General features: G+C 42.3%; 1 protein-coding gene and 1 long non-coding RNA gene across 4 annotated transcripts in view; one reads left to right on the top strand and one right to left on the bottom strand.

The window, feature by feature from the left end:
• LOC119479680 (transformation/transcription domain-associated protein) overlaps nucleotides 1-24,168 on the top strand; it is a 90,843-nt gene that overhangs the window by 45,785 nt on the left and 20,890 nt on the right. For both annotated transcript variants that reach the window (XM_037755542.1, XM_037755543.1), the window contains 15 exons: nucleotides 1,456-1,669; nucleotides 1,913-2,092; nucleotides 2,265-2,411; nucleotides 2,832-2,951; nucleotides 5,031-5,318; nucleotides 5,435-5,572; nucleotides 5,911-6,023; nucleotides 6,878-7,013; nucleotides 9,522-9,713; nucleotides 13,059-13,254; nucleotides 13,946-14,064; nucleotides 14,209-14,355; nucleotides 15,514-15,614; nucleotides 17,593-17,794; nucleotides 20,933-21,094. In XM_037755542.1, coding sequence (XP_037611470.1) covers nucleotides 1,456-1,669; nucleotides 1,913-2,092; nucleotides 2,265-2,411; nucleotides 2,832-2,951; nucleotides 5,031-5,318; nucleotides 5,435-5,572; nucleotides 5,911-6,023; nucleotides 6,878-7,013; nucleotides 9,522-9,713; nucleotides 13,059-13,254; nucleotides 13,946-14,064; nucleotides 14,209-14,355; nucleotides 15,514-15,614; nucleotides 17,593-17,794; nucleotides 20,933-21,094 — 2,455 coding nt within the window. The remainder of the gene's footprint in view (nucleotides 1-1,455; nucleotides 1,670-1,912; nucleotides 2,093-2,264; nucleotides 2,412-2,831; nucleotides 2,952-5,030; nucleotides 5,319-5,434; nucleotides 5,573-5,910; nucleotides 6,024-6,877; nucleotides 7,014-9,521; nucleotides 9,714-13,058; nucleotides 13,255-13,945; nucleotides 14,065-14,208; nucleotides 14,356-15,513; nucleotides 15,615-17,592; nucleotides 17,795-20,932; nucleotides 21,095-24,168) is intronic.
• On the bottom strand, nucleotides 19,400-21,002 carry LOC119479726. Of its 2 annotated transcripts, none has more exons than XR_005204739.1 (2): nucleotides 20,905-21,002; nucleotides 19,400-19,680 (listed from the first exon to the last, which is right to left on the bottom strand). It is a non-coding gene; the product is annotated as an uncharacterized LOC119479726 (long non-coding RNA). The 2 variants fall into 2 exon arrangements; XR_005204740.1 differs by lacking the exon at nucleotides 20,905-21,002 and adding an exon at nucleotides 20,375-20,732.

Raw genomic sequence — 24,168 nt, 5'->3', positions numbered from 1 at the left:
CAGATATTTATAAAATATAATAGTAAAGAAACTAGATTAATTAAATTAAATTAAAATATTTAATCGTGATTTATCACAAACTAATCGCACATTTTTTATCTGTTCAAAATGTACCTTAAAGGGAGATTTGTCACGTATTTAATACACTCATCAACATGGGAGTGGACAAATATGCTTGCCTTTTGCAAATGTATGTATATATTTATTATTGGAAATCAATTAACAACACAAAACAATTACAAATATTGTCCAGAAACCCTCACAGGTACTGCATTTAGCATAAAAAATATGCTCAAATCATAACATGACAAACTCAAACCCAACAGGCAACAACAGCTGTCAGTGTGTCAGTGTGCTGACTTGACTATGACTTGCCCCAAACTGCATGTGATTATCATAAAGTGGGCATGTCTGTAAAGGGGAGACTCGTGGGTACCCATAAAACCCATTTTCATTCACATATCTTGAGGTCAGAGGTCAAGGTACCCCTTTGAAAATGGCCATGCCAGTTTTTCCTCACCAAAATTCAGCGTAAGTTTGGGGCATTATTTAGCCTCCTACAAGCTAGTATGACATGGTTGGTACCAATGGATTCCTTAAGTTTTCTAGTTTCATATTACACCAGTATCTTCACTTAAGCTTTCAAAATGAACATGCTACAGTCTAAAAATCACAAGTTGCGTTAATGCATTAAAGAAATTAGTGGCGTTTAAACAAATTTGCGTTATCACATTATTATCGCGTTAACTTTGACAGCCCTAAGAGAAACACTTTTTAATGATATTTAGTAATATATCCATAAATGCAGTTAATGAATGTAAAAGTCATAAAAACATAAAGTCTCAAGCCTCCTTATTTTGCTGCAACACATCTGAGCATTGTGTCAGTGACACATGCCAGTGAGTATTAACATACATCACTGCTGTTCTCTTGACCGCTCAGCCTGTAGTGATACAGCGATTATTGTCAGTGCAGTTGCAGCTGTATAGAAGTTACATAACAAAATGAAGCTCCGAGGAAGAGAATTTGAATCGAGGATTTTTAATACTCCAATCACTCAAAGAAGGCAAGTAATTGACCTAAATGCAATACATCAACAGCACAGATGTTAAATCAGCACATCTCTGATACACTCTCAACAAAAACGTAATATGATGAGCTTAAAAATATGTAGATTTATTGCAGGGTATGGTTGCTCGCATTATTTTTTTGTTATTTCAACATGTACTTTATTGTTTTGTTAGATATTGTCACTTGTTTTTCACAGTTGTCTGTAGTCTTGGCCTGCATCGATGCTGTGACTACTTTCAGTTACACCAGATGCTCTGAGTGGATTAAATGTTTTATCACCAACAAAATGTCGGTGTTCTGCCTTCATGAATCATGCACCTTAAATGGGTAAGAGCCAGCATGCAAGCTCTGTCAAATAAATGTTTTGTCCATCACATTACTCAGGGATGAGAGCCTTTCAGGAAGTGACATCACATCGAAGTTGGAGCCAGCGTTCCTCTCGGGGCTTCGCTGCACTCAGCCGCTGATCAGAGCCAAGTTCTTTGAGGTTTTTGACTCCTCCATGAAGCGGCGTGTGTACGAGAGGCTGCTCTACATCTGCTGCTCTCAGAACTGGGAGGCCATGGGCAGCCACTTCTGGATCAAACAGTGCATAGAGGTAAACAGAGAGCTGCCTCTGATCCTCCAGTAGGCCTTGCAAGCTTTTTATCCAACATTCAAAAGAATGCGTTTTGATTCCTAAAAGTCTTTCTTTTGTTTATGTTTGTTTGTTTGTTTTAGTTTCAGCTACCATCTTGTCATGCCCGTAAGTTGTCATGTCATTTACTGTCACTGATCTTTGCCTTCTCCACCTGTTCTTTGTGTGTGTGTCTGTGTGTGTTTGTGTGCGCGCGCTTGTTAGCTGCTGCTGGCAGTGTGTGAACGAAACACCATCATCGGCACCAGCTGCCAGGGATCCATGCTGCCGTCTATCACTAACGTCATCAACCTGGCCGACAGCCATGACCGCGCCGCCTTCGCCATGGCAACGCATGTCAAGCAGGAGCCGCGTGAGAGAGAGAACAGCGAGACCAAAGAGGAGGTGGGGCACACAAACACACACACAACTTCAGGAGGCATGCTCTCTCACATAAATTAGCACATTATCCCATTAGGAGGGTGTTACATACATACTGTGGTCCTGAGGAAAAGAATTGCTTCTTGGCTGTCAAAGCTCTCCCAAAAGATGATTGTTTTCTTCTCTTCTGTGGCAGGATGTGGAGATAGACATAGAGTTAGCACCAGGTGACCAGACCGCCATCCCCAAGACTAAGGAACAGGCTGAGAGAGACGCAGGCAACCAACTGCACATGCTGACAAACCGCCATGACAAGTTTCTTGACTCGCTACGGGAGGTCAAGGTAAGGTTGGCCTTTCTGGAACCAGCATGTCCTCTGTTCAACAGTGTGCTGAGGGGCTGACTAAACTGATTGGGTTTTGACAAAGCTGAGGGAATGATGAATCTAACAATTAAGTTGAGGAATTTTCAGAATTACCCTAATTACCCAGGGGCTACTACTAGCAATATTCAACTTCATCATATTTTTTAAAACATTTACCCTCATCAAGAAGTTTCCATGATGCAGAGCCCCGCTGATTTTTATTCTAGCTATAAAATGAGGAACTGATTTTGACCTGGAACATCAGTGGAATACAATTAACCGCCCAGTAGGAGAGTAAATCAGCGGTACTCTCGAGTCCCGAAGACAAGGATTCCGAACCACTGCCTTGCTGAGTCAGCAGCTGTCGTTTTTTTTCTTTTCTACTCTGCTTTGTGTTAGACGGGGGCACTTCTGAACGCTCTGGTCCAGCTTTGTCACATCTCCACACCGCTGGCTGAGAGGACCTGGGTTCAGCTCTTCCCTCGTCTCTGGAAGATCCTCTCCGACAGGCAGCAGCATGTGAGTAGAACTTACTGGCCTCTAGCTCTACCCTGAGCTAGGTATCTTCATTTGTATACACATTTTAGTATTCCTAGGAGTACGGTAGAAGTATGCTCGATGGTTGAGGGTTTATGCGGAGCCAAGACATCATATTTTAATATATTGTGAATATTCAATAAGTAGGGATGCGCCGACACCAATACCAGATTAGATATCGGGCTGATACTGACTCAAATAGCTGGATCGGGTATCAGTGAAAATGGGACTGATATATTAAATTCAATTCTATGTTTATATACTATATACATTATATACTGGAATTTGAATTCCTATTTAGGTTTTGACCAATTTCTTGCGGCATTAAAAAAGTTTAATTTTGAAGAATTTAGAAGTCACTAAATGTATGTCTATGTATTTTTATGTTACATTTTTGTTATACAAAGTGAGGAAAGCAATGTTTAAGTCAAGCCTGATGTTGCTTTACACATAAAAGAATGATCCCAGTCATTTCCACTAAGTGAGGCATACAGCTTGTTAATTAAACACTGGTGTCGGATCGGTACTCGGTATCGGCCAATATCCAAAGCCCAGGTATCGCCATTGGTATCGGGACTAAAAAAGTCAGATTGGTGCATCCCTATCAATTAGAGAAAGAAATGCATGCTTCTTTGTCACTTGCCTGAGGATGTTTTTAGCATAAGCAACAACAGAATGTCCATCCAGCTTTGTGAGGAAATATTTCATGTAATTTTGCATGTTAGCCATTGCTAAAATATTTTACATTTGCATGACACAGCTTGCATACTATATGAGCCATTCAGTATGCAAGTGTTGCCACTGCCTTTTTTTTAAATCTAAAAGGCGTCACTTGGTTGGAAAGTGACAGTTCAGTCTCTTTCAGAGACAGATGCACACTTATGTCTTCTCTATGCCCCAAGTATTTTTACACATTGCCTATTTGTTCTCATTGTGTACAAACACATATGCACTCATCCACTCCTTATATCCTTTTCTGTATCTTATCAGTTACGCACGCAAGCAGACAGTAACTCTGACCTTGGCCTTCCCAGTTCCGTCTAAAATACATGCAATTCCACTTAATGAGGACAGATTCATTTATGCTAAATATGGAAAGCAGAGGGGAGGAAAAGCTGTAATGAGTTTAACGAACCAGATGCATATAGAGTATTTTGAGGCTCGTTTGATGGGCCTTGATTTGAAGTGATTGAAGACGCAGTCAATAGAAAGATGGCTTCAAAAATGATGATATTTTCTTCCCGTGACAGGCATGAAGTCACAAATATGTCACATGTGTTTATTCCGACGCCTGCCTCAGCTCTGCGTTTCATGTCACTGCTACAACATATCAATTTATAGTGAAAGTAGAGAGATTACTGGTGCTCAGGCTTTATATCTCTGGGGGGATTATTACATGGGAATGATAGAAAAGCATATTCTTCTTAGGGGGGAATTTGACGACCTACCGGCCTTCTCCACCACCAGCCTAATTAAAGTGACCATCAAGGCATTAATTATTCCATGCTGTCAACGGGCAGTGGAAATTATATTCATTACCAATACATCATTTATTTCTGAGTGTGTGTCAGTCATGATTATCAGAGCACTAACTCCACAGTCACACTGAAAGTCTCTTCTGTACAAATGTGGCCCGGCTGTGAGAGGCTGTGATTGCATAGAGTGGCCCTTTGCAGTTCAAAAAAGCAAATAATGCTTTTAAATAAAAGTACAAGTGCTAAATAGTCTGCGTTAACATGTATATAAAATCACAACTTTCCAAAAAATCACATGGCTCATTTCTATAGGAAATTAAAGGCCTTCCAGTGACTTGTTGGTGATGTTTCCTGTTGTCTGGATACACAAAAATGCTGCATACTATGTGTCCCTTCCCAGTCATCGTACCTGTTTTTCTCTTACCTCTCTTTTCCTGTTTCTTAACAGCTCTCTATTACTGGAAAAAAGGCATCATATTGCATCCCATACATGCAACAGAATGCCTTTATCAATATGCCGTATCAGTGCACTGCTGCTTAAGTGAAACCGGGTAGTTGATGAACTCTCTCTCCCCCCTCTCTCCAGGCTTTGTCAGGAGAAATGAGTCCTTTCCTGTGCAGTGGCAGCCACCAGGCCCAGAGGGACTGCCAGCCCAGTGCCCTTAACTGCTTTGTCGAGGCCATGTCCCAGTGCGTGCCTCCTATTCCCATCCGCCCCTGCGTGCTGAAGTACTTGGGCAAGACACACAACCTCTGGCTGCGCTCCACTCTGATGCTGGAGCAGCAGGCCTTTGAGAAGGGCCTCAGCCTGCACAGCAAACCCAAGCAGAGCACGGAGTTCTACGAACAGGAGAGCATCACACCACCTCAGCAGGTACTGGATATAAGCTTGGAGATGGCACTATCAAAGATCTCTTTACAGTTCGATCACCGCAAATGTTTCACTTTGTTATGCTGCCATCCACATTTTTGTTTTGTACTTGTCTATAGGAGATTTTGGACTCCTTAGCAGAGCTCTACTCTCTGCTACAAGAGGAGGACATGTGGGCCGGCTTGTGGCAGAAGAGGTGCAAGTTTCCCGAGACCGCCACGGCCATTGCCTACGAGCAGCATGGTTTCTTTGAACAGGTGAGAGAAAGCTTGAAAGGAAACCACTGGACACTTTTAAAAATGTATGTATGTATGGTCTTACTTAGTATACACTGTTGCCAGTTTATTGGGTTCACCCGTCCTGCAAATAAATCCTACCTCCATGAAGGTGTTATTTAACTTTACGGGCTGTAATTTGTGGCGCTGTTAAATTATATTGCATTTTTACTGAGCGGTGTTTCTAATCTTACGTCCACCCCATTTATATCAGTGAGGATAGAAAAGATGTTACATCGAGGCAGAGCAGATTGCACTGATGGATCATTTTATCAGCGTCAAAAAGCTTGTATTTAAAAATGTTTCATGTGTCTGTTAAGGCCCAAGAGAGCTACGAGAAAGCGATGGAGAAAGCGAGAAAAGAGCACGAAAGGAGCAACGTGTCCTCAGCCATCTTCCCCGAGTACCAGCTCTGGGAGGACCACTGGATACGGTGAGATCTTTTGGATCCCAGAGGGCAGTCTTGTGTTACACATCAAGAGAACCAGCAGAGCACAACACCAGAGTGGATTTATTACTTTTAATACCTTCATATATATACGGTGCACCATTGATTGTTCAAACCAGATAAAATGCATTCCTTTCATGACACAAATTATACAGCAAGGGCATCCAGAAATTTGATGAATATAATGAACAAACTGAATTTCTGTATGATATGTATATTTTTCCTTTATAAATCTGTCCATGTCACCTTTTTCTTTGCAGACCTAAATCTAATTTTTGTTCTTATATGAGTGCTGTTACTGGGGGAAATACGCGTCAGTCAGCAGGGATATATCAAGTCCACTTTCATTGTGATGGATCTGAATTAAATGGCTTCTTAATAACTTGCCACAGTCTAGGACAACCACTATGCTCCCTGCAGAACCAAATGACTCTCCCAGTTGTACGCCTGCCTGTTAAAAACCCATTATTGTTATTTTACATAGCGTCCAACTAATATTAAGAGTATTTTACCTCCAATAGTTGGTGTATTTTTTACCATGCAAATCATTCATAGCATTAACATGAGACACACAACTATATGGGTAAAAGTCAGAAACCTCAAGGGGGCCTATGCAAATGTGAAAAAACCCAGAAGGTATTTTAAAAAGCCCAAAATGATAACCAGTGAATTTATTATCCAGGCAAACCTCCCACAGTGACAGCTCCAAATGACGCGCTGTGAATTGGACTAATGAAAAGGATGCAAATTATTGCTAGATGTTGTCAAGCACATTTAAAAGCATGAACTGTTTAAGAAAGTTGCCTAAACTTTTCATCTCCCTTGTGTTTCTTGCCCAGCTGTTCGAAGGAATTGAACCAGTGGGAACCTTTGACAGAATACGGCCAATCTAAAGGCCACTCCAACCCTTATCTCATGCTCGAGTGTGCTTGGAGGGTTTCCAATTGGGCTGCCATGAAGGAGGCGCTGGTACAGGTGAGCGGGGTGTGCAGTCACCATGTAAAAATGTATTCATGTGAGGATATCTTCTTACATGCAAGCACATACAAGCACACATCTGCACACGGGGAGAGCTCTCACTGTCTCCCGATTGGTCGCGGTAACCCCCAACAGTTTGACAGAAAATAGAAACTAGAACCACGAGTTCTCACGAACGCAATCACAGACACAGTGGAGCCTCAAGACCTGAACCCAGTGAACCGGAGCCTCGCCTTTACTTTTTTAATTTTATTCCTGGTTTCCGGTACAGTGCTGTACATTAAGCGCTGGCCTCGTGTCAGTGTAAAGTATAGTAACTTGATACCGGGACCCCACGCCCCCGGGGATAATGAGAGAGCTGGCCGTAAAGCTGTGGAAATGCAGTTCAGCTGCTTGCTCCGTTAATTTATTGGCCTCGTGTTTCCTAAAACAAAGTGTAGACGGGTGGCGAGCGCGTGATAGTACCTGACATATAACAAATACTCCTGCTTTGCTCTTTCAAGGAGACTTGGAACCAATCCATTGAGCCGCTCCGTCCTAAGGTGACACCTAATTAAATTGTCTGGATGGCAGCGCCAACGCCGCTACATCCCTTCCTCCTCTGTTTCATTCCTCCCTTCCTCTGTGTGCCCATTTTTCTTTCTTTTGTCTCTTTACTTCTTCTCCAACTTCTCTGCTTTACTTGCTTTTCTTTTTCGTCATCACTACCCTGACTACTTCCACTTCCACCTTCCATCTCTTCATCCCCTCGCTCTGCAGCTCCAGTTTTTAGCGGGCTAATATTTACGACAGCTGCGTGCGTGAATAATTACCCCGGCATCTGCTGCGGGGTGATTTGTTTTATTGTGGAGGAGAGGAGCAAGGCTTTCAGTCGCCTGCCCACCGCTCACCAGCTCAGAGGCGAAAGTCCAAATGTCCCCGCTTTCGATTAAAGCTGGCTCTTGATAAGGGCGGCCCTGTCTCCGGGATATTCATCAAGCGTCACCCCCAATAAGTGCGCTCCGACCGGTCACTGTAATTTTCTCCAACATCGGAAGAGCATACACAAATAAACACCTATGCTTCCTCATTATCTTGCTCTTTTCCCTCTTCCTTTTTTTTGGTCTCCTCACATTCTCACGCACTTATAAACACACAACAGCGAACCAGAGGTTTGACATAGCAGCCTCCCCTGGGCTATTGTTTGTTTAGTGTTAATGCACTCAGCGTTTTAATCAATAGCGGGGCCTTTTCCTTTTCCTCCGCCACTGTGTCGGACTCGTCAGGTTGATTAGTCATTAGTACAAAAGTCCTGCCGAAACCATTCAGAAAATGAATTGGAAAACAGCATATTGTTGTGTGTTCGTGCTAAATTATGCGAGGAAAGTGTCATAGGCCCTTTCCCCGCGGATGTTTTCGTTTAATTAAAACTGCCACACTCTCAACACTATGAAGGGTGTTCGCTAACATCATACGGACAAATGCGCTCAGGAAAACAGCGCGCCACGTACACTCTGTTTCTAGAGATTATACGTCACCAATTCTACATTTATTTGTGTTTATTCTTGAATTAATCTTTTTTTATGCTGCAACTAACAGTTACTGTCTGTCAGCGAATCAGTCAGCTGTTCCCAAAAGTATACATTACCGATGTACTGCTAATGTGTCATATCACAACATAGTTACAGATCTTAAAGGAACAGTGTGTAACATTCAGGAGAATGAGCCGTTTATATCTACATAGGGTTTATATCTACATACCAAACACTGGCTCTAGATAGGACCTTTCGCGTTTCCGCGTCGGCCACTGTAGTTCTCCTACACCCTTGGCACACGGGACAAGTTGCAGTTGGTTGCAATCTGCAACCGCACCGCTAAATGTCACCAAATCCTACACACTGCACTTTTAAGAACCAACAGAATAAAGAGAATTTAAAAAAAAATCTGTATTATGACCTTAAACAAGATATTCGTTGAAGAGATTGGCAGCCGTCTCAATATTTTATTGTCATTTTCTCCCGTGTGTTACCAGTATGGATTTTCCCGGAAAAAACTGGTGGATTGCTTCACAACATGAAACCGCGAGATGAAACTGTTTTCCAGTGCAAACACAAATAAAGCTTGATTTTCTGGAGACGGCAGATGGTAGAATAAGTAAAAGACTGATGAAAGAAACAAATTACAACACATTTATGCTCTTCAGATGAATGTGAAATAGCAAAAAACTCCCATTTCCAACAGCAGCAGTGTTCTTGTGAATCATCTCGACATGTGGTAGTACATTTTAGAACGCCAGATATTAAAACCCCTGCTGTTGCGAGACTTATCCTCCTGATCACGATCTCATATTGTTACTGTAGTTATACCGAGGTGGTACGTTGATCTTTAAAAATGTTTATCATTTCCTCCCTATTATCCTTTAAAAACAAATATTATAGACTTTATATTCTGTTTTGTAGCCACAGTCTTTTGCTGCTATAAATTAGTGTTGAAACATGGAAATTGACATTCTGTGTGAATCTCCAGGTGGAGCTGAGCTGTCCTAAGGAGATGGCGTGGAAGGTGAACATGCACCGCGGCTACCTGGCCATCTGCCACCCGGAGGAGCAGCAGCTCAACTTCATAGAGCGGCTGGTGGAGATGGCCTCCAGCCTGGCCATCCGCGAGTGGAGGCGGCTGCCTCACATCGTTTCCCACGTGCACACGCCGCTGCTGCAGGTCAGTGTACAAAAATGCATGATGAGTTTTTTGTTTTTTTTTCTGTTGAAAGGCTCAGGTTAGGCTATCAGGAAGCCAGAATGAGTAGTGAAGGGAAGTGAGTTTATTGTGATAAGCACTTGAAGAGATGCATGTCAAGAGATCATCGGTAGCCCGGAGACGTCGTTGAGTAACGCTGATAACGGGCCTCTATCTCCCTCTCTCACTCCATTTTGCAAAAATTGAGATAGATGATTAAAAAAAGAAAAATCAAAAAACCTTTAAGCCTCTTTTGATTCCACAGCGAGAGATTACAATAGACAGGGGCAAAGATGAAAAAAGGAGAAGGAGAAAATTGAAAAAGGTGGAGAGTGAACATTCGATGGGGACAGAGAGAGAGAAGAAGAAGAGGAGGGAAGAAAGAGAGTTAGTTTAGAATAGCTGTAATTACTTCCCTGCCATCAGATAGCATTTGATTAAATACCTGCAGCAGAATTACATTTACATGATGAATGGGACGGTCTGAATGAAGGTTAGAAATGGGCCATCAGCTGATATTAACAGATAATTGTGAAAAATATTGTATTGCCTAATTTATTTTGTTTTGGGAGATTTGACTTCGGAGCGGGGGGTTAAGTCTTCAGCACAGCTCTGATTCACTACATTTATCTTTTCAAAATGGCTATTTGAATTGGGTGACTACGTTCTTTGTTATTGTGTGCGTGTGCGTGTGTGTGTGTTTTGGCGTGCGTGTGCTCGCATATGTGCAGTCCAATTATTTACCCTAGCCGAGGGAAAACAAGCTATTTATTCCTCTACCCAGCCAAGCGGCCTGTTGTAAATCTCCATTCCCAACTCTATATCTCACATTCACGACTCCATGAGCCTCGGAGAATGAGAAGCCCAGACTCTGCAAATACAGAAGGGGCTCAAATACCATTTGAATCAAGTTATCATCAAATCCCAGCTCTTAGCAGTGACTGACGATCAATGGATTATCACCCGCACTATCGATTATGAGGGTTGGCATTAATATTGATTGATGAGTAGTTATAATGGGATGATTGATTATGTGCTCACAAAGCGGCTTTGGGCCGATCAATGGGGCTTTTTTCACGGAATGAGAAAGAAGCCCTCGCTTATCATTTTCACATTTTCCCATCTCCTTTTTTTTCTGTGCCATATCGCAGCAGATTAGCCATTGAAGTAATGTAGGAAGACATAATGATTTCCCCCGCAAAATGATTTTGGTGGCATAAAAGAAATATGGACTATATTTCGAATGCAAAAATTGTTGTTTCTGTGACATTTTCACTATATGATATAGATGTTTCTTCTACTAATTATTCAATTAAATTAGCCTGAAATGAGGGAAATACAAATATCAAAAGTGTTAATGTTTTTGCTATAAAAGACAATGAGAAGGCGTTGCTTTTTCTCAGGGTTATGTTACAGTTGCTCGGGTATAGCTGTCCGTTGAGGTAAATGTGTTTGGTCACTTTGATCCATCTCGTTTGTGGAGGCTTTCAGCTCCCAGGATTGTTGAGTGTGAGTCTTAAGACAGTCACCTAAAGGAGGAAAGCTCCAGCATTGCCTTCTGTCTTCATATCTGTCAATACAGTATACAGTAATAACAGTAACAGTCTTTTACTTATCATTTCAGTCCGACTTTTCTCTTTCTCTTTTATGTTTTTCACTCTCTGCTTTTACCTTTTATAGTAAAAATCTTCCATTAACACAGCAGTCTTGCACACTGTGTCTTTCTTGCCATCACCTTTCTTCTTGTTCCTTCCATCTATATCTCCTGATCCCTGTTCTCTACATCTCCCAAGTCATCTTTCTACCTCTTATAGGGATAGTTTGGGTGTTTTGAAGTGGGATTGTATGAAGTACTTATCCATAGTCAGTGTATTACCTACATTAGAAGACGGTCGGCAAGCCTTCAGCTTGGAGAAGTAGACGGGAGTTACCGCACGGAGCAAAGCAATATACTGCTGTGGACGGGGACGGCAGCAAAATGTATTTTAGCCACCTAAAAAAATCAATATCAGTTTAAGTGTAAACTATATTTAGAATATTTTCACCACTTTACCTTGCCGTCAGACAGCCCTTTCTGACGGGGAACTGAAGCTGTTATCTATGCTCTCTTCAAAGCCACCAGACTCCTTTGACAAAAACTGTTTTATTTTACCTCGCAGAACGCAGGAGTTGCTGGTCTACCGCTGCCTCGATCGGTTCGTTTGTTTGTGTTATTATGTGACTTAGGTGAATCCGAACTAACTCTTTAAAACACCAAAGTCACACAAAAACATACAAACTAACCGATCAAGGCAGCGGTAGACCAGCAACCCCCGTGTTCAGCGAGGTGAAATTACAGTTTTTGTGAATGGAGTCTGGTGGTTTTCCTGTCGGATAGGGCTGTCTGATGGCAAGGCAAAGCGGTAAAATATTCGAAATAGCATACACTTAAACGGATATTGATTTTTTTTAGGTGGGCCTTTCTTTTAGGTTGCTAAAATACATTTTGCTACCGGCCCCGTCCACAGCAGTAGATTGCTTTACTCCCGTGCCAAATGGATTAGTACTCATACAACCCACTTCAAAACATCCAAACTATCCCTTTAACTAAAACCTGATCTCCAAACACTCCATATCCACTTTCTAACCATGTTGCCAGTGCCACCCTATCTGACCTTTTCTGGCCCTCCTCCTTTAAATTTATTTTCATTAAAGTCATTTAGATATTTTAGGGAACGTGTGCTTCATTTTGCGCTGCACCACACACTAAAGACAACAAGAAACAATGGGAGAGAGATGAGCCTGAACTGCACCAGAGATTTTTAATGGCTCACTATGCACTAAAAACGTAGTATGCATGTAAAAACACCCTAAAGCAAGCACATCTTAAAACTGTGTTTGGTTCTGGAGCATCAACAGAACGCAAACAGAAAAACAATTGACATGAGGTATAAACTTTTAAAGAAGTGACCAGTCACGGAGTGACAGCAGATGGACACCATGTGTGTAATGCAGTGCAAACTAAGCGGGGAATTTTTGGCTTCTAGCATACATTTGTTGAGATATGTAGACAAAATATTAAGAAGATTAAGTGCAGCTGGTGCGCTGTCTGGACCAAATCTTTGAAGCAGGTCTGGGAACACAAAATGTTAACTGTAAACAAAAGAGTTAGCCATTGCAAGCATGAGAAGCATTTGGCTGCCGCTTCAGATCGGCCAACTTGCACGCATCATAAAAGTTTAAAGTCGGAGTCGAAGAGTCAAGTGAATTTAGCCAAGATACTCACGGTACTGTATGACGGATACAAAAAGGTCGAGAGCAGATTCTCACTCCTAATTTCCCCCCTAGGCGGCACAGCAGATCATTGAGCTGCAAGAAGCGGCCCAGATTAATGCAGGGCTTCAACCCGCTAACCTGGGCCGCAACACCAGCCTCCACGACATGAAGACGGTGGTGAAAACCTGGAGGAACCGACTGCCCATCGTCTCTGACGACCTGTCCCACTGGAGCAGCATCTTCATGTGGCGCCAGCACCACTACCAAGGTACGACACACACTCTGAGCTCGAGACCAGTGATATTGAAACACATTTTTATGTCCACGTTCATGACTTTTTAAGACATTATGTACATATATTACAGGGTGCCACTCTCATGCGGACACTCTCTGCTCAGGGTGTCCGCTAGTTCCACGAAGGGGTCTTCTTTAAAAGGCCGCGAGTTGCAGAACCCCCTCGGGGTCTCTGTACATTTCCAAATGTCAGCTCGCTAAAGCACTCTCTCTCTCTCGCTGCAGGATATAACACACACACACACATATTTACCTTGCTCAGTCCTCTCTCCCGCAGTGACTTTGAAACCATTCAGCGAGGCAGCCACTGCAAAATGTGATGTCTCAAGCAACTTGAGCTCCAACTCGCGCTGTGAGGCGCTGAAATAATGATAGCGCTGGTTTTTCTGCGGCACCGTGCCAATAAAATCCACTTCATTTATACGTGACAGCCTTCAAACTTATGTTAAAGTGAAATGGAATTTTTCTCGATGAAATTCATCGCCATGGCCCATTTACCGTTCAATACGTTTAGTGTCCCCAGTGCCCTCCTCCGCATTATGACAGCAGAGCTTTCAGAGTTCATACTTTCTCTAAGCTCTCCTCTTTTATCCTCACTTCTTCAAATGTGACACTTGTATAAAGAGAAAAAAACATGTTCATTACTGTTTTGTCTCCGTCCACAGCCATAGTGACGGCGTACGAGACGAACACGCAGCACGATCCAAACAACAACAACGCCATGTTGGGAGTTCACGCCTCGGCTTCGGCTATCATTCAGTATGGCAAGATAGGACGCAAACAGGTACTGGTTTAGGTTTATAAACCCTTTTTAGTCTCATAAATCCAAAATAAGTGTGAATCAATAAACAGTATTAAGTTGTTTTTCTCAGATTCCTTCATCCTTTTAATTGTTTGTTGAAACCACATCACACTTTTTTCTCCCCAGGGTTTGGTGAACGTGGCTCTGGACATTCTGAGTCGTATCCATACCATCCCCACGGTGCCCATCGTTGATTGCTTCCAGAAGATCAGACAGCAGGTCAAATGTTATCTGCAGCTGGCTGGCGTCATGGGCAAGAATGAGTGCATGCAGGTAAGATGAAACGGGATCTTATTTCCTATACTGTATTTCGAATTATAGAATCACTATTGTCTATTTATTTATTTATTTGACCTATGCACTTAATATGGATGCATATGCAAGCATAAAGCTAGCTGACTCTTATTCTGCCCTTATTTCTATGATGTTTTACTGATGAAAACATACTTTTTATACAAAGTAAGTGTGGCATCACCGTAAACAATAGTTGTACGTAATTGGTGTAATCTCAATTAGGGCTGCAACTAACGATTATTTTCATTGTTGATTAATTAATATATATATATAATTAATATATTCCAAATGTCAGTGTGTTAACAAGTGTGTTTGTCATGTTCAAAATCACTTGGTTTTATTAGCTTTTAAGTAACTCATTAAATATTTTATTAGCAAAATCACTCTCTAGAAAGAGCACAAAAGATTTAGTTTGTACCATCTAATTATGTGTTCTCAAAACATGATAAATATATCACACCCATGTAACACTTGCACCATAATGCAGCACAGCTGCAAGACATTTGGACCGTGGTAATGCATGCTCCAATTTGGAATAAGCCAGCCTCGACTGAAGAACAACACATTTGATGCATTTAGTGTGATTTAAGTACTCGGGTTGATTTTTGTCCGCTGTAGCTGGTGGCGTAGTTAGCGGTACTCTTGAGTGGGAAAAGTATTAAGTGTTTGGGGTGGCTCTAGGTGACAAGTTATAGCAGGGAGACTTATAAGAGAGTGTAACTCAGGAGCTTGCTCTTAAGCCCATGGAGTACTCTGATTAATAGAAGCAGTTCAGCTCACCACAAGTCATTAAAAGTGCCAGTAGACACTCTTCTCTCTCTCTCTTCTATCTCATCTCCTCTGGTTCTCTCTGTCTCTCCCTCCCGCTACACATCGTTTGTCACGGCGGCACATAGGGGACACCTAATCAGAGGCTCACCATAATGGAAGTTTAGTTCCCTTAACGCCTCTTTTCTTACTTCTTAATGAACACCGAGCAGTTTGTTTGTTTTTCACCTGTGATTATGGCCCTGTCTAAAACCGAATACGTCCTGGTATCTTTTTGGCGATTCCTCTCCCTAGTCGCCGCCGCTGCCGAAAGTTTCTTCACTGCAGTTTGAAGTTAAACCTCTGTTTGTTCACTTCCTTGTCTGTTAGGGTTTGGAGGTGATAGAGTCGACCAACCTGAAGTACTTCACCAAGGAGATGACGGCTGAGTTTTACGCTCTGAAGGGCATGTTCCTGGCTCAAATCAACAAGTATGTCCATCAGTCATTGACTACCTTTTCAGCTTTGCACAACAATTTTTTAACCATTTTTGTTTTTTACAATCTGAATCCAACATCTGGTCTGTCATTGTCTTCCTTTTTGGTCATCATCACATTGTGCTCAAACTTGCGTGGGTGGGTGTTTTCTCCCTGTCAGGAAATAGAAGTCATATTTAATCGGCACGTCTCGCCTCAAGCTGACGCACCTCTGAGATAACGTTACTAGGTAACCCCCGTGACGTTGCTTAGGTGTTAATGCACATCTGTGTCATCAGTTTTTGACACCGTCAGTAATGTGTTTTTTTGCTACAGGGGTTTGCCTGCGTAGCACACAACTGCTCCTCTCCCATGCTTTGCACACCCGCAGCCACACTCTGTTAACACCCTTTTCCCCTTCAGCACCCCCTTTTTCGCCCGTCATCTTTGACGTGACACGGCGTCCTGAGGGGTGAAAGACAAATTGAGGAAGGCTTATTAAATGTATATGCAGCTCAATAATTAACTCGAGGCAATTTGCAGGAATCTCTGGGATCAGCAGAACTTGCCTCCACCTCAGCAGGGTTTATTGCAATCATTAAGTTCCCCCTACACCGGGGGGGAGAATTAACAGCAGAGTTGGGGTTAGGGGTTGGGAGTGTGTGTCGGGTGTGTGCATGCGCAACCACATGTGCTAAGGATTTTGGGATCATTCAATTAAACGGGTGTCAGAGATTTGACAGTCTGTTGGGTGCCTGTGCTTCCGTTGAGCCGGGTAGTAGAAACTGTTAATGTACTTTAACACTGGCAAAGTGACTGAGGCAACCCCATTAAGTATTACTGGAGGGTCTTCGGCTCCGACTCCCATAGCAATCAAGCTCCCATTTCTTAATCACATGCCAAAATGCCTTTTATAATAACACATTTTAATTGATTGGCTTGGGAGACACGTCACTATAAGTAAGCGGGAGAGTAGTTTTTGGAAGCGCTCCTGAAATGGAGGTCCATTTACCAACTGTGGCTTCGGTAAGGCTTTTTTCATTGACGGGGCCTGTCTGTCTCCTTGTTTTGACTGCAGGGGTAGCGCGTCGCCGAACTGCCTCTTGCATCTTATTTATTAATCAAAGGCTGAAAGGTGCGCAACAATTATTCAGACTGCGTGCCAACGTGAGGTTAGAAGCCGCTTGGCGTGGTGAAAACGGCTGATGATTCACAATATATTTCCCTGTCAGCACAAATGGCGCAGTCAAAAAACTTGGGTCTCCTGCCAGATTTCCCCCCCGTCTATTTCTTTGCCTGCTATTTCTGAATCGAAATACTCATAGTGTGACTTCTAGATTGCTGTAGCAGGATAAAAAAAAATCCCAAGGATTCTCAAGTTTATCAGCCTGCAGATTTCTCTAAGATGTAGCAATGCTCTTCACGGTCAACGGTTTGTATACAGATAAATATAGCCATTACACTGAGGCTTTTTTACCTCGCTGCGGCTCTGTCGCATCTGATAAAATAGGAAGACGTTAAGCTCATATGTCACCCAGTATTACGCGGATTGATCTACACAGTATGATGAGGTTCAACTCGTATTACAATATAGCAAAAAAACGTCTGAACCCTCGGTGACATTAATTCATGCCGGGTTAAATGCTTACTCTGTAATGCCGATGGGGAAAGGCCTTGGAGATTACAGCAAATGAAATATGGTGCTTATTGATGTGTAGTACATAATTCAGAATGTGATCATCATAATCTGTTTCTCGCACACTCCATCTTTCTCCTTTTCTTTGGCTCCTTCAGCTCCGCTCTCCGCGCAAGTATTACATCCATCTCTTTCAACCCTCCCTACTTTGTATTTCCTTTCTGACTTCCCCTGTCACTCAGTCGTACTTCCTCCTCCCTTCACAGCCAGCTGCCACCCCTTTGCTCACTTGCCCTTCACTTGTCTGTCACTCACTCTCTGTAACGTTTTTCACCTTCCCTCCCTTCTTGTTTTCAGGTCAGAGGAGGCCAACAAGGCCTTTTCGGCAGCGGTACAGATGCACGACGTCCTGGTGAAGGCCTGGGCAATGTGGGGCGACTACCTGGAGAACATCTTCGTCAAGGACCGCCAGCTCCACTTGGGAGTCTCCGCCATCACCTGCTACCTCCACGCCTGCCGCCACCAAAACGAGAGCAAGTCCCGCAAATACCTCGCAAAGGTGATAAGAGAGCTGGGAAGGTGGGGGTGGGCTTTTTGTGTGATAAACCAGTAGCCTCAATCAGGCCTTTTTTTCCAGGTAGGGTCACTTTTAATTCCCTAGTTTCCTGACCCCATCCAGCCCGTACGTTATTGTTGCTGATGAAAAGAAAGACATTATCTTTTAGCCCTCTCAGACTCTCACAGATACAAGCTGAGAGTAGTAATTTGATTGATTACAGTCCAGGGGTAGACAGTGTGAATGGGTTCCCACGGCAGATCGATGGCGGAGTGAAGGCCGTCCTCTGGCACGAGGGGGGGTTAACAGACTAATGGCCTCCCCTGATGCTCCAATCTCATGACCCTCTACGTGGACTGACCTTTCTTTAGCAATCAGACCAATGCTACCGTACTTACTAGTTGAGTAAGCCCCGTGTGGGAGATAAAGAGGTGGACTCCTTGCTAACAAGCGTCCAACCTTCTTACACAGACACACACCGACTCATTCAATACAGCCCCCTCCAGTCCGTCCAGAGGTTAGCCAAGAAAGACCTCTATTTGTTCTTATTTCCTCTTAAACATGTTCTCCCCTTATCCTAAAATGCTCCTAAATTGATATTAGAGTACTTCCTTGTTTATGAATGAAGCAGTAGTACATGAGTTGAAGCAGTGGCACTGTGTGTGTGTATGTTTTACCAATCAGCAACGGCCATCCCTGCAAACTCCACCCCGTTTTTGGGGGGGTAAAATGTCCTCGGAATTTCATTTAGACCCTGGTCCCTGCGTTCAAAACGTAAAGAGTTCCTCAAAAGTTTTTTAGTTCTGGGGGAAAGTTCCTGCGGTGGAAACGGGGCTATAGTAGATAAAGCACTGAGACCTGCTGTGCTCAAGTGAGGTAGTTCTCAACCTCAAATCTGATGATCACAGCACAAAATTATGGCAAATTTAGGCAAATTAGTGTTAAGTTTTTGCTTCATTAAAACACTTTTACTTTTTTCTATCATTTATTAATGAGCTGGAGGTGGCTGTGAGATTGTACAAAAAGAATGTACTAAACTGCCTGCTGGGTCTCTGCTTTCAAAAAAGCCACATGAGAGAGAGATTAGAGAGACTCATCCAGAGAGCAAAAAGACCAGCTACCTCTATGTGTCAGCCTGGATAAATAATAAATACGGTCTTGCCACATCCAGTGTTAGCATTCAGCATTACTATCATCATCTGTTCTAATAATGGCATCAGCGACCGGCTTCACATCCCAATTAGATGTTTTTCTTGTGACCCCCCCCCCTGGTATTGTGCTGCTCTGCCTGGTTGGCAGAGCTTAGTCCTGATGGGTGAAGGGAGATGACCAGTCATTATCAGTAATTATGCACAATCTGTGTACCCGGGTTGGCTCGCTGAAAAGAGCCTGAGGGGGTTGAGTGGGGTTAATGTCTTCATCATAATGTAGATGCACACACAAGCACACCAGGGGAGGAGAGATCACCTCCACATTGGCTCAGCTTTGATCATAGCACCAATTGCCAAGATGTACTCGTTCTTTGCTCTGCAGCCCCTCTCCTGCTGTGAACAGAGCCAGGGAAGCAGCAAGGGTCTGATTAATGATAGAGGCCTTAGCTCTTGCTACTTGGTGTCTAAAAGTAGTTACTTTATTGAACATTTTCATGCAGTTGCCTTTAGACATTTGTTTGTTGTTTATTTCTTCCTTCTTTTCTTACCTGTCTCTCCTCCTGCCTTCTGTTTTTTTTAGTTTTTTTTAGTATATGTGCTTCCTCTCAGCCAAAATCATTCTGTATCACAGTGTCTCCCATCATTGTAATGTGGTTGACACACAGCTATATGTTCCTCTCCAGTCCAGGGACTCCAGCAGCTTAGTTAACCTCCTCTCCTGTCTCAATGGTGTTAAATCTGAAGTAGGCGAGATTGGAGCAAATATGATTAAAACAAGTTATTTTTTATAAAACGGTAGCTATATCCTGACAGTAGTACATGAAACAGGTAACCTGAAAAAAAATTATGTGCCTCTGTGTCCGCCGGTGCTCCTAACAGCATCTGCAAGATTTCACAGACCGGAGGAAAACAATCAGTAAGAGCTGATCTGAGGTCTGCTGTCCAGCTGCAGTCTATTAGAGCCGGCTGTCAATCACTCGCAAACTCCGACCAAACGGTCAAACCGAGGCCGCGCTGATCAAATATGAATCAACATTATGTTACTGTAATGCCTATTTCTCGCCTTAAATGTTTTCAGAATCATCTTGTAGTGTACTGTTTAGCTGTAAAATTAGAAAGTTTGTATCGCAGGCAGATTTTTAAAGCCTGAAAACAGAGACATGAGGAGGTGTAGTTATCTCTCAGAACACTTGAATTACAATATGCTGAAAGGTTATTATGGAATTTTTGCCCAATGATCCCAAAAATATACTGCCTACTAAAATTTTAAATGCTGGATATTGAAATTTTTGGTTCCCCCCCGAAAAATACTAAGCAGGATGCTAAAAATCTTATACCAGGGCGTTGTCCAGTCTGGGACTTGTCCGTGTTTTCGTCTTAGAACTTTAACCCTTTCACAGTGTGTTTTCAGTTCATGACAGTTAATTGTAACCTTTTTTGTTCCCCTAAAAATGTCTTGTTCAGCATTCAGTTCTACTTAGCGCCACCTTTTCATTTAATTTCTGGTTGCAAAAAAACAAGATGGAGACGGCCAACATGCCGAACTCGAGGCTTCAACACGGCAGACCACAAAACAGTCTCCTTATCCACTTCTTATATACAGTCTATGCTTGTGACCAAAGGTGACCAGGCCTTTGCTTGTAAAGCCCCCAGACTGTGGGACACTCTGCTTATTGAAACTAAACACACCACATCATTAGCATCTTTTAAAACTTTTATAAATATTTAATATGTTGTATGGTTTTCTCATCCCTCCCTTGCCATTTTATATATATATTTTTAACTTTCTTTTATCCTCCAATATTGTTATTTTTTTTTACAATCCCTCTGTTGTTTGTATTTTATTCTATTGTTTTATTATTGTTTCTGTTTTTTAATCTTCTGTTGAGTGGAAAGCACTTTGTAACATTTTTAAGAAAGGGCTGTATAAATAAAGTTTATTATTATTATTATTATTCTCACACTTATTGTGTTCTTGTTTCATCCGTAGGTGTTGTGGCTGCTCAGCTTCGATGACAAGAACACCCTGGCAGATGCTGTGGACAAGTACTGCATTGGAGTCCCGCCTATTCAGTGGTTGGCATGGATACCGCAGCTCCTGACCTGCCTGGTTGGTTCAGAAGGCAAATCTCTGCTCAACTTAATCAGCCAGGTGAGGCCTTTACAATACTCCCTATCCCAGAGCCAGATCTAGATCCCCATTGAGCTTAAGCCAAAATGCTCCTGGTTTCTGTTTTCAACTTTTTTATCAATGAAAACACATGTCAGGCAGCTTTGACAAATAATCTTACCATTTAGAATATGCATGTCCCTCGCCTTGTTGTTGTTTTCATTTTGTCTTCTTCAGTTTCGTGTCTGGATGTCTGCTCCACCCATCAGTCATTCATATTTTTTCCTGTCAACCATTTGGGGCAGCACATCTGGCTGGTGTGTGTGCATTAGTGCTCATGCACGTCTTTCTAATCAAGATAAATTAACTGCATTCACGCCAAAGTGGCCCCCTCTCCTGCTTCCTATTTACCAAATTAGGCATTCAAATTCTTTCACTGTCCCTTTCTACAGCGATGTATTGGCTTTCAACACTCCCTGCTGAATTGGTTTTTAAATTATTTGTTCAAGAAATGATTATAAAGCTAATATCGTGCGCATCCGCACTGCGGGAACAGAGCTAGTAATTAAACCGAGGACTAATTTGCTTTGCTTAATGGAGTATTATTTCCGCACAATTTGAAGAGGGTGATCTTCAAAGAGTAGTCTGCTATAACAAACAGCCATCCTCTCAGCAGAGCAGGAATATTGTATAGAGGATATGAGAGAGAGAGAGAGAGAGAGAGTGTGGAGGAGGATAAAGAGAAGAGAGGGGAGAGACGGGGCTTTAGAGTACAAGTGGGCAGTGTTAAGAGATTGGTGTAATATCATGGAAAGACAGACTAAGTGTGTGATGAAGTGATGGTTACTTTGGGAATCCTCTCTACTTTTTTAATATGCCGATAAAGAGGAAGCATCACACTGATGGTTGGTTGTTGAGCTCATTAACAAGCTGGTTTCATTCAAGTTAGATGTTAAATAAATGAACACAGCGGTATAAACATACTGAATCATTCGCATTCATGTTTTTATCTTAGATTTTTATATAACGCATTAATCTTGTTAGGTGTTTTATCTATCTGGAGCAGTGTCAGTATTCGAAACTTCATACTATACTAAAAGTACTTACTGATTTGGCCAAAATGTACTATGCAGTATGCAAACAAAAGCAAAATCTACAGTATGATTTGAAAAGAATCTCCAGTATGCATCGGACTGGTATACCTTGACTACTGTATCTCACAATGCAAAGCGCTGGAACGGTACAGTCTTTGGTCACAACAACAGAGACCAAAAACAGCACGTTTTTTACATTTTTCGTAACTATTGAGACGAGAAATCGACTGTGTCGATTTCGAATATTGGCAGTTTCATGGAAATTGATTGCAAATCGAACATTTGCTCCAATGCTTTCGGAGTTTAGAAGCTCCACAAACCAGCTAGCCAGCCGGCCAGTCACGCTCACAGACCCCGATATGAGCTGGCTGGAGCTCTCTCAAGAGACCGGTCGCGAAGACAAGGGGCTTTTATTTCCCTTTTGACAAATGATTTGTTTACACAACACACAATTGTCCATTATAAAATTAACGAGAACCTGTGGTTATCTGCCTGTTTGGAGTTGAAAAGCTCCACAAACGCCAGCGGTCGTAGCTCGCTCGCCAGCACTATCAGACCGGCTACAGAGCAGCAGGCAGTGGCGAGAGAAGAGGCGAGGGAAAGAGCTTCCGAGCTGACAGGGCAGAGAGACACAGCATGAATCTTTTGTAACATTAGTTTTAAACTGACAGACTAATACACTCTCTAATATTTGTAGGGATATCATTCCACCGTGCTGAGTACATGTTTTCGAGCAGTGTTTTATATTTACAAGTCTCCCCTCTTTTATGATCCTACTTGTCTTACTTCACCGTGAGCTGTTTGAATAAATGGTTTAAAGGGGGGGGAGCTAATCCATGCTGTATATTATAAAGTAAACACTGATGATAAACAAAAAAAATTCAAAGCTCAATAAGTTGTCTTTTTTGATAATATTATATTAATAATAATAGTGGTAGTTTGTTTTTTTGTCCAGTGCTTACAGAGCTCATTTAAAGGGTAAAGCCTGGCCCAGCATACCGCGAAATATATTGATGTAGCAGTTTCATATTGTACTGCATACTGTGTTCATTAGCAGTATGCAGTACAGTACTAAATACTGCATACTGAGTTCGTTAGCAGTATGCAATAGGCAGTCCAATGAGGTACTAGTACCGCTAGGGGTACTTTGGAGTACTGCAGGGGGTTTGTGAGATTTTTTAAAAAATTTTAATTAGAAAAATATCAGTCATGCATAATTTCTAAAATAATTATACTATAATGATTTCATAAAAAAAAAAAATATAAATGTAAGTTCGATAAATATTCCTATTTTCAGTGCAATCGTTAACTGCCGTAAACTGTCAACTGCCACAACGAAAACTATCACGTTCAGGATTAGCATTTTTTTTTATACCATTACCAGTTACGTTTTGCGCTGGTCAGGTGGTTCTTGGCTGAAAAAATATTTCAAAGGGGATACATTATTGATAAAAGTTAGAGACCCACTGATCATTTAAACAGGACACATGGTTGTTACCAGGCTCAAAGTTGTGACCTCTTAGTTACAGTTGAGTCACATAAAGCAGTGCTCTGCCACGTCTTTTGCATGTATATGAATGGATGTCAATGGGTGACTGACTGTAGAGAATCTCCATCTATGGAACATCCCATCCTCCCTTTGGTCTGCCTCGTCACCTCGTAATGACTGAAGGGTAAAAGGTTAACACCCTTTTCTTCTTCCCCTTTTTTTTCATGTCGAGAGAAAAACGCATTTTAATGCACGGCAGCCTTTGTCTCTGCCGCTCGCCTGAATTATTTAGAGTTTCTCCGCAGCGGCGGGATGTTTAAAAAACGTATGTTGAAATATTGATGAAGGTGAGGAGAAGAGCGCCTGGGGGCAGGCGGGAAGATGAATCAGAAGTTAACAGAGTATCTCAACAGCCCTCCCCGCTCGGGCTCCTACACTCTCTCTCTCTCTCTCTCTCTCTCTCGCTGCCTCCTGCTTGTCTAGCGCTCGCCCTCTTCCCCCCTCGGCCCACCTCAGCTTCGCCAAAATGTGAC

This window comes from Sebastes umbrosus, chromosome 20 (assembly GCF_015220745.1).
Source record: "Sebastes umbrosus isolate fSebUmb1 chromosome 20, fSebUmb1.pri, whole genome shotgun sequence".
NCBI lineage: Eukaryota > Metazoa > Chordata > Actinopteri > Perciformes > Sebastidae > Sebastes > Sebastes umbrosus.
The sequence above is the reverse complement of the archived record's forward strand: the minus strand, read 5'-3'. Positions and strand labels throughout refer to the sequence as shown.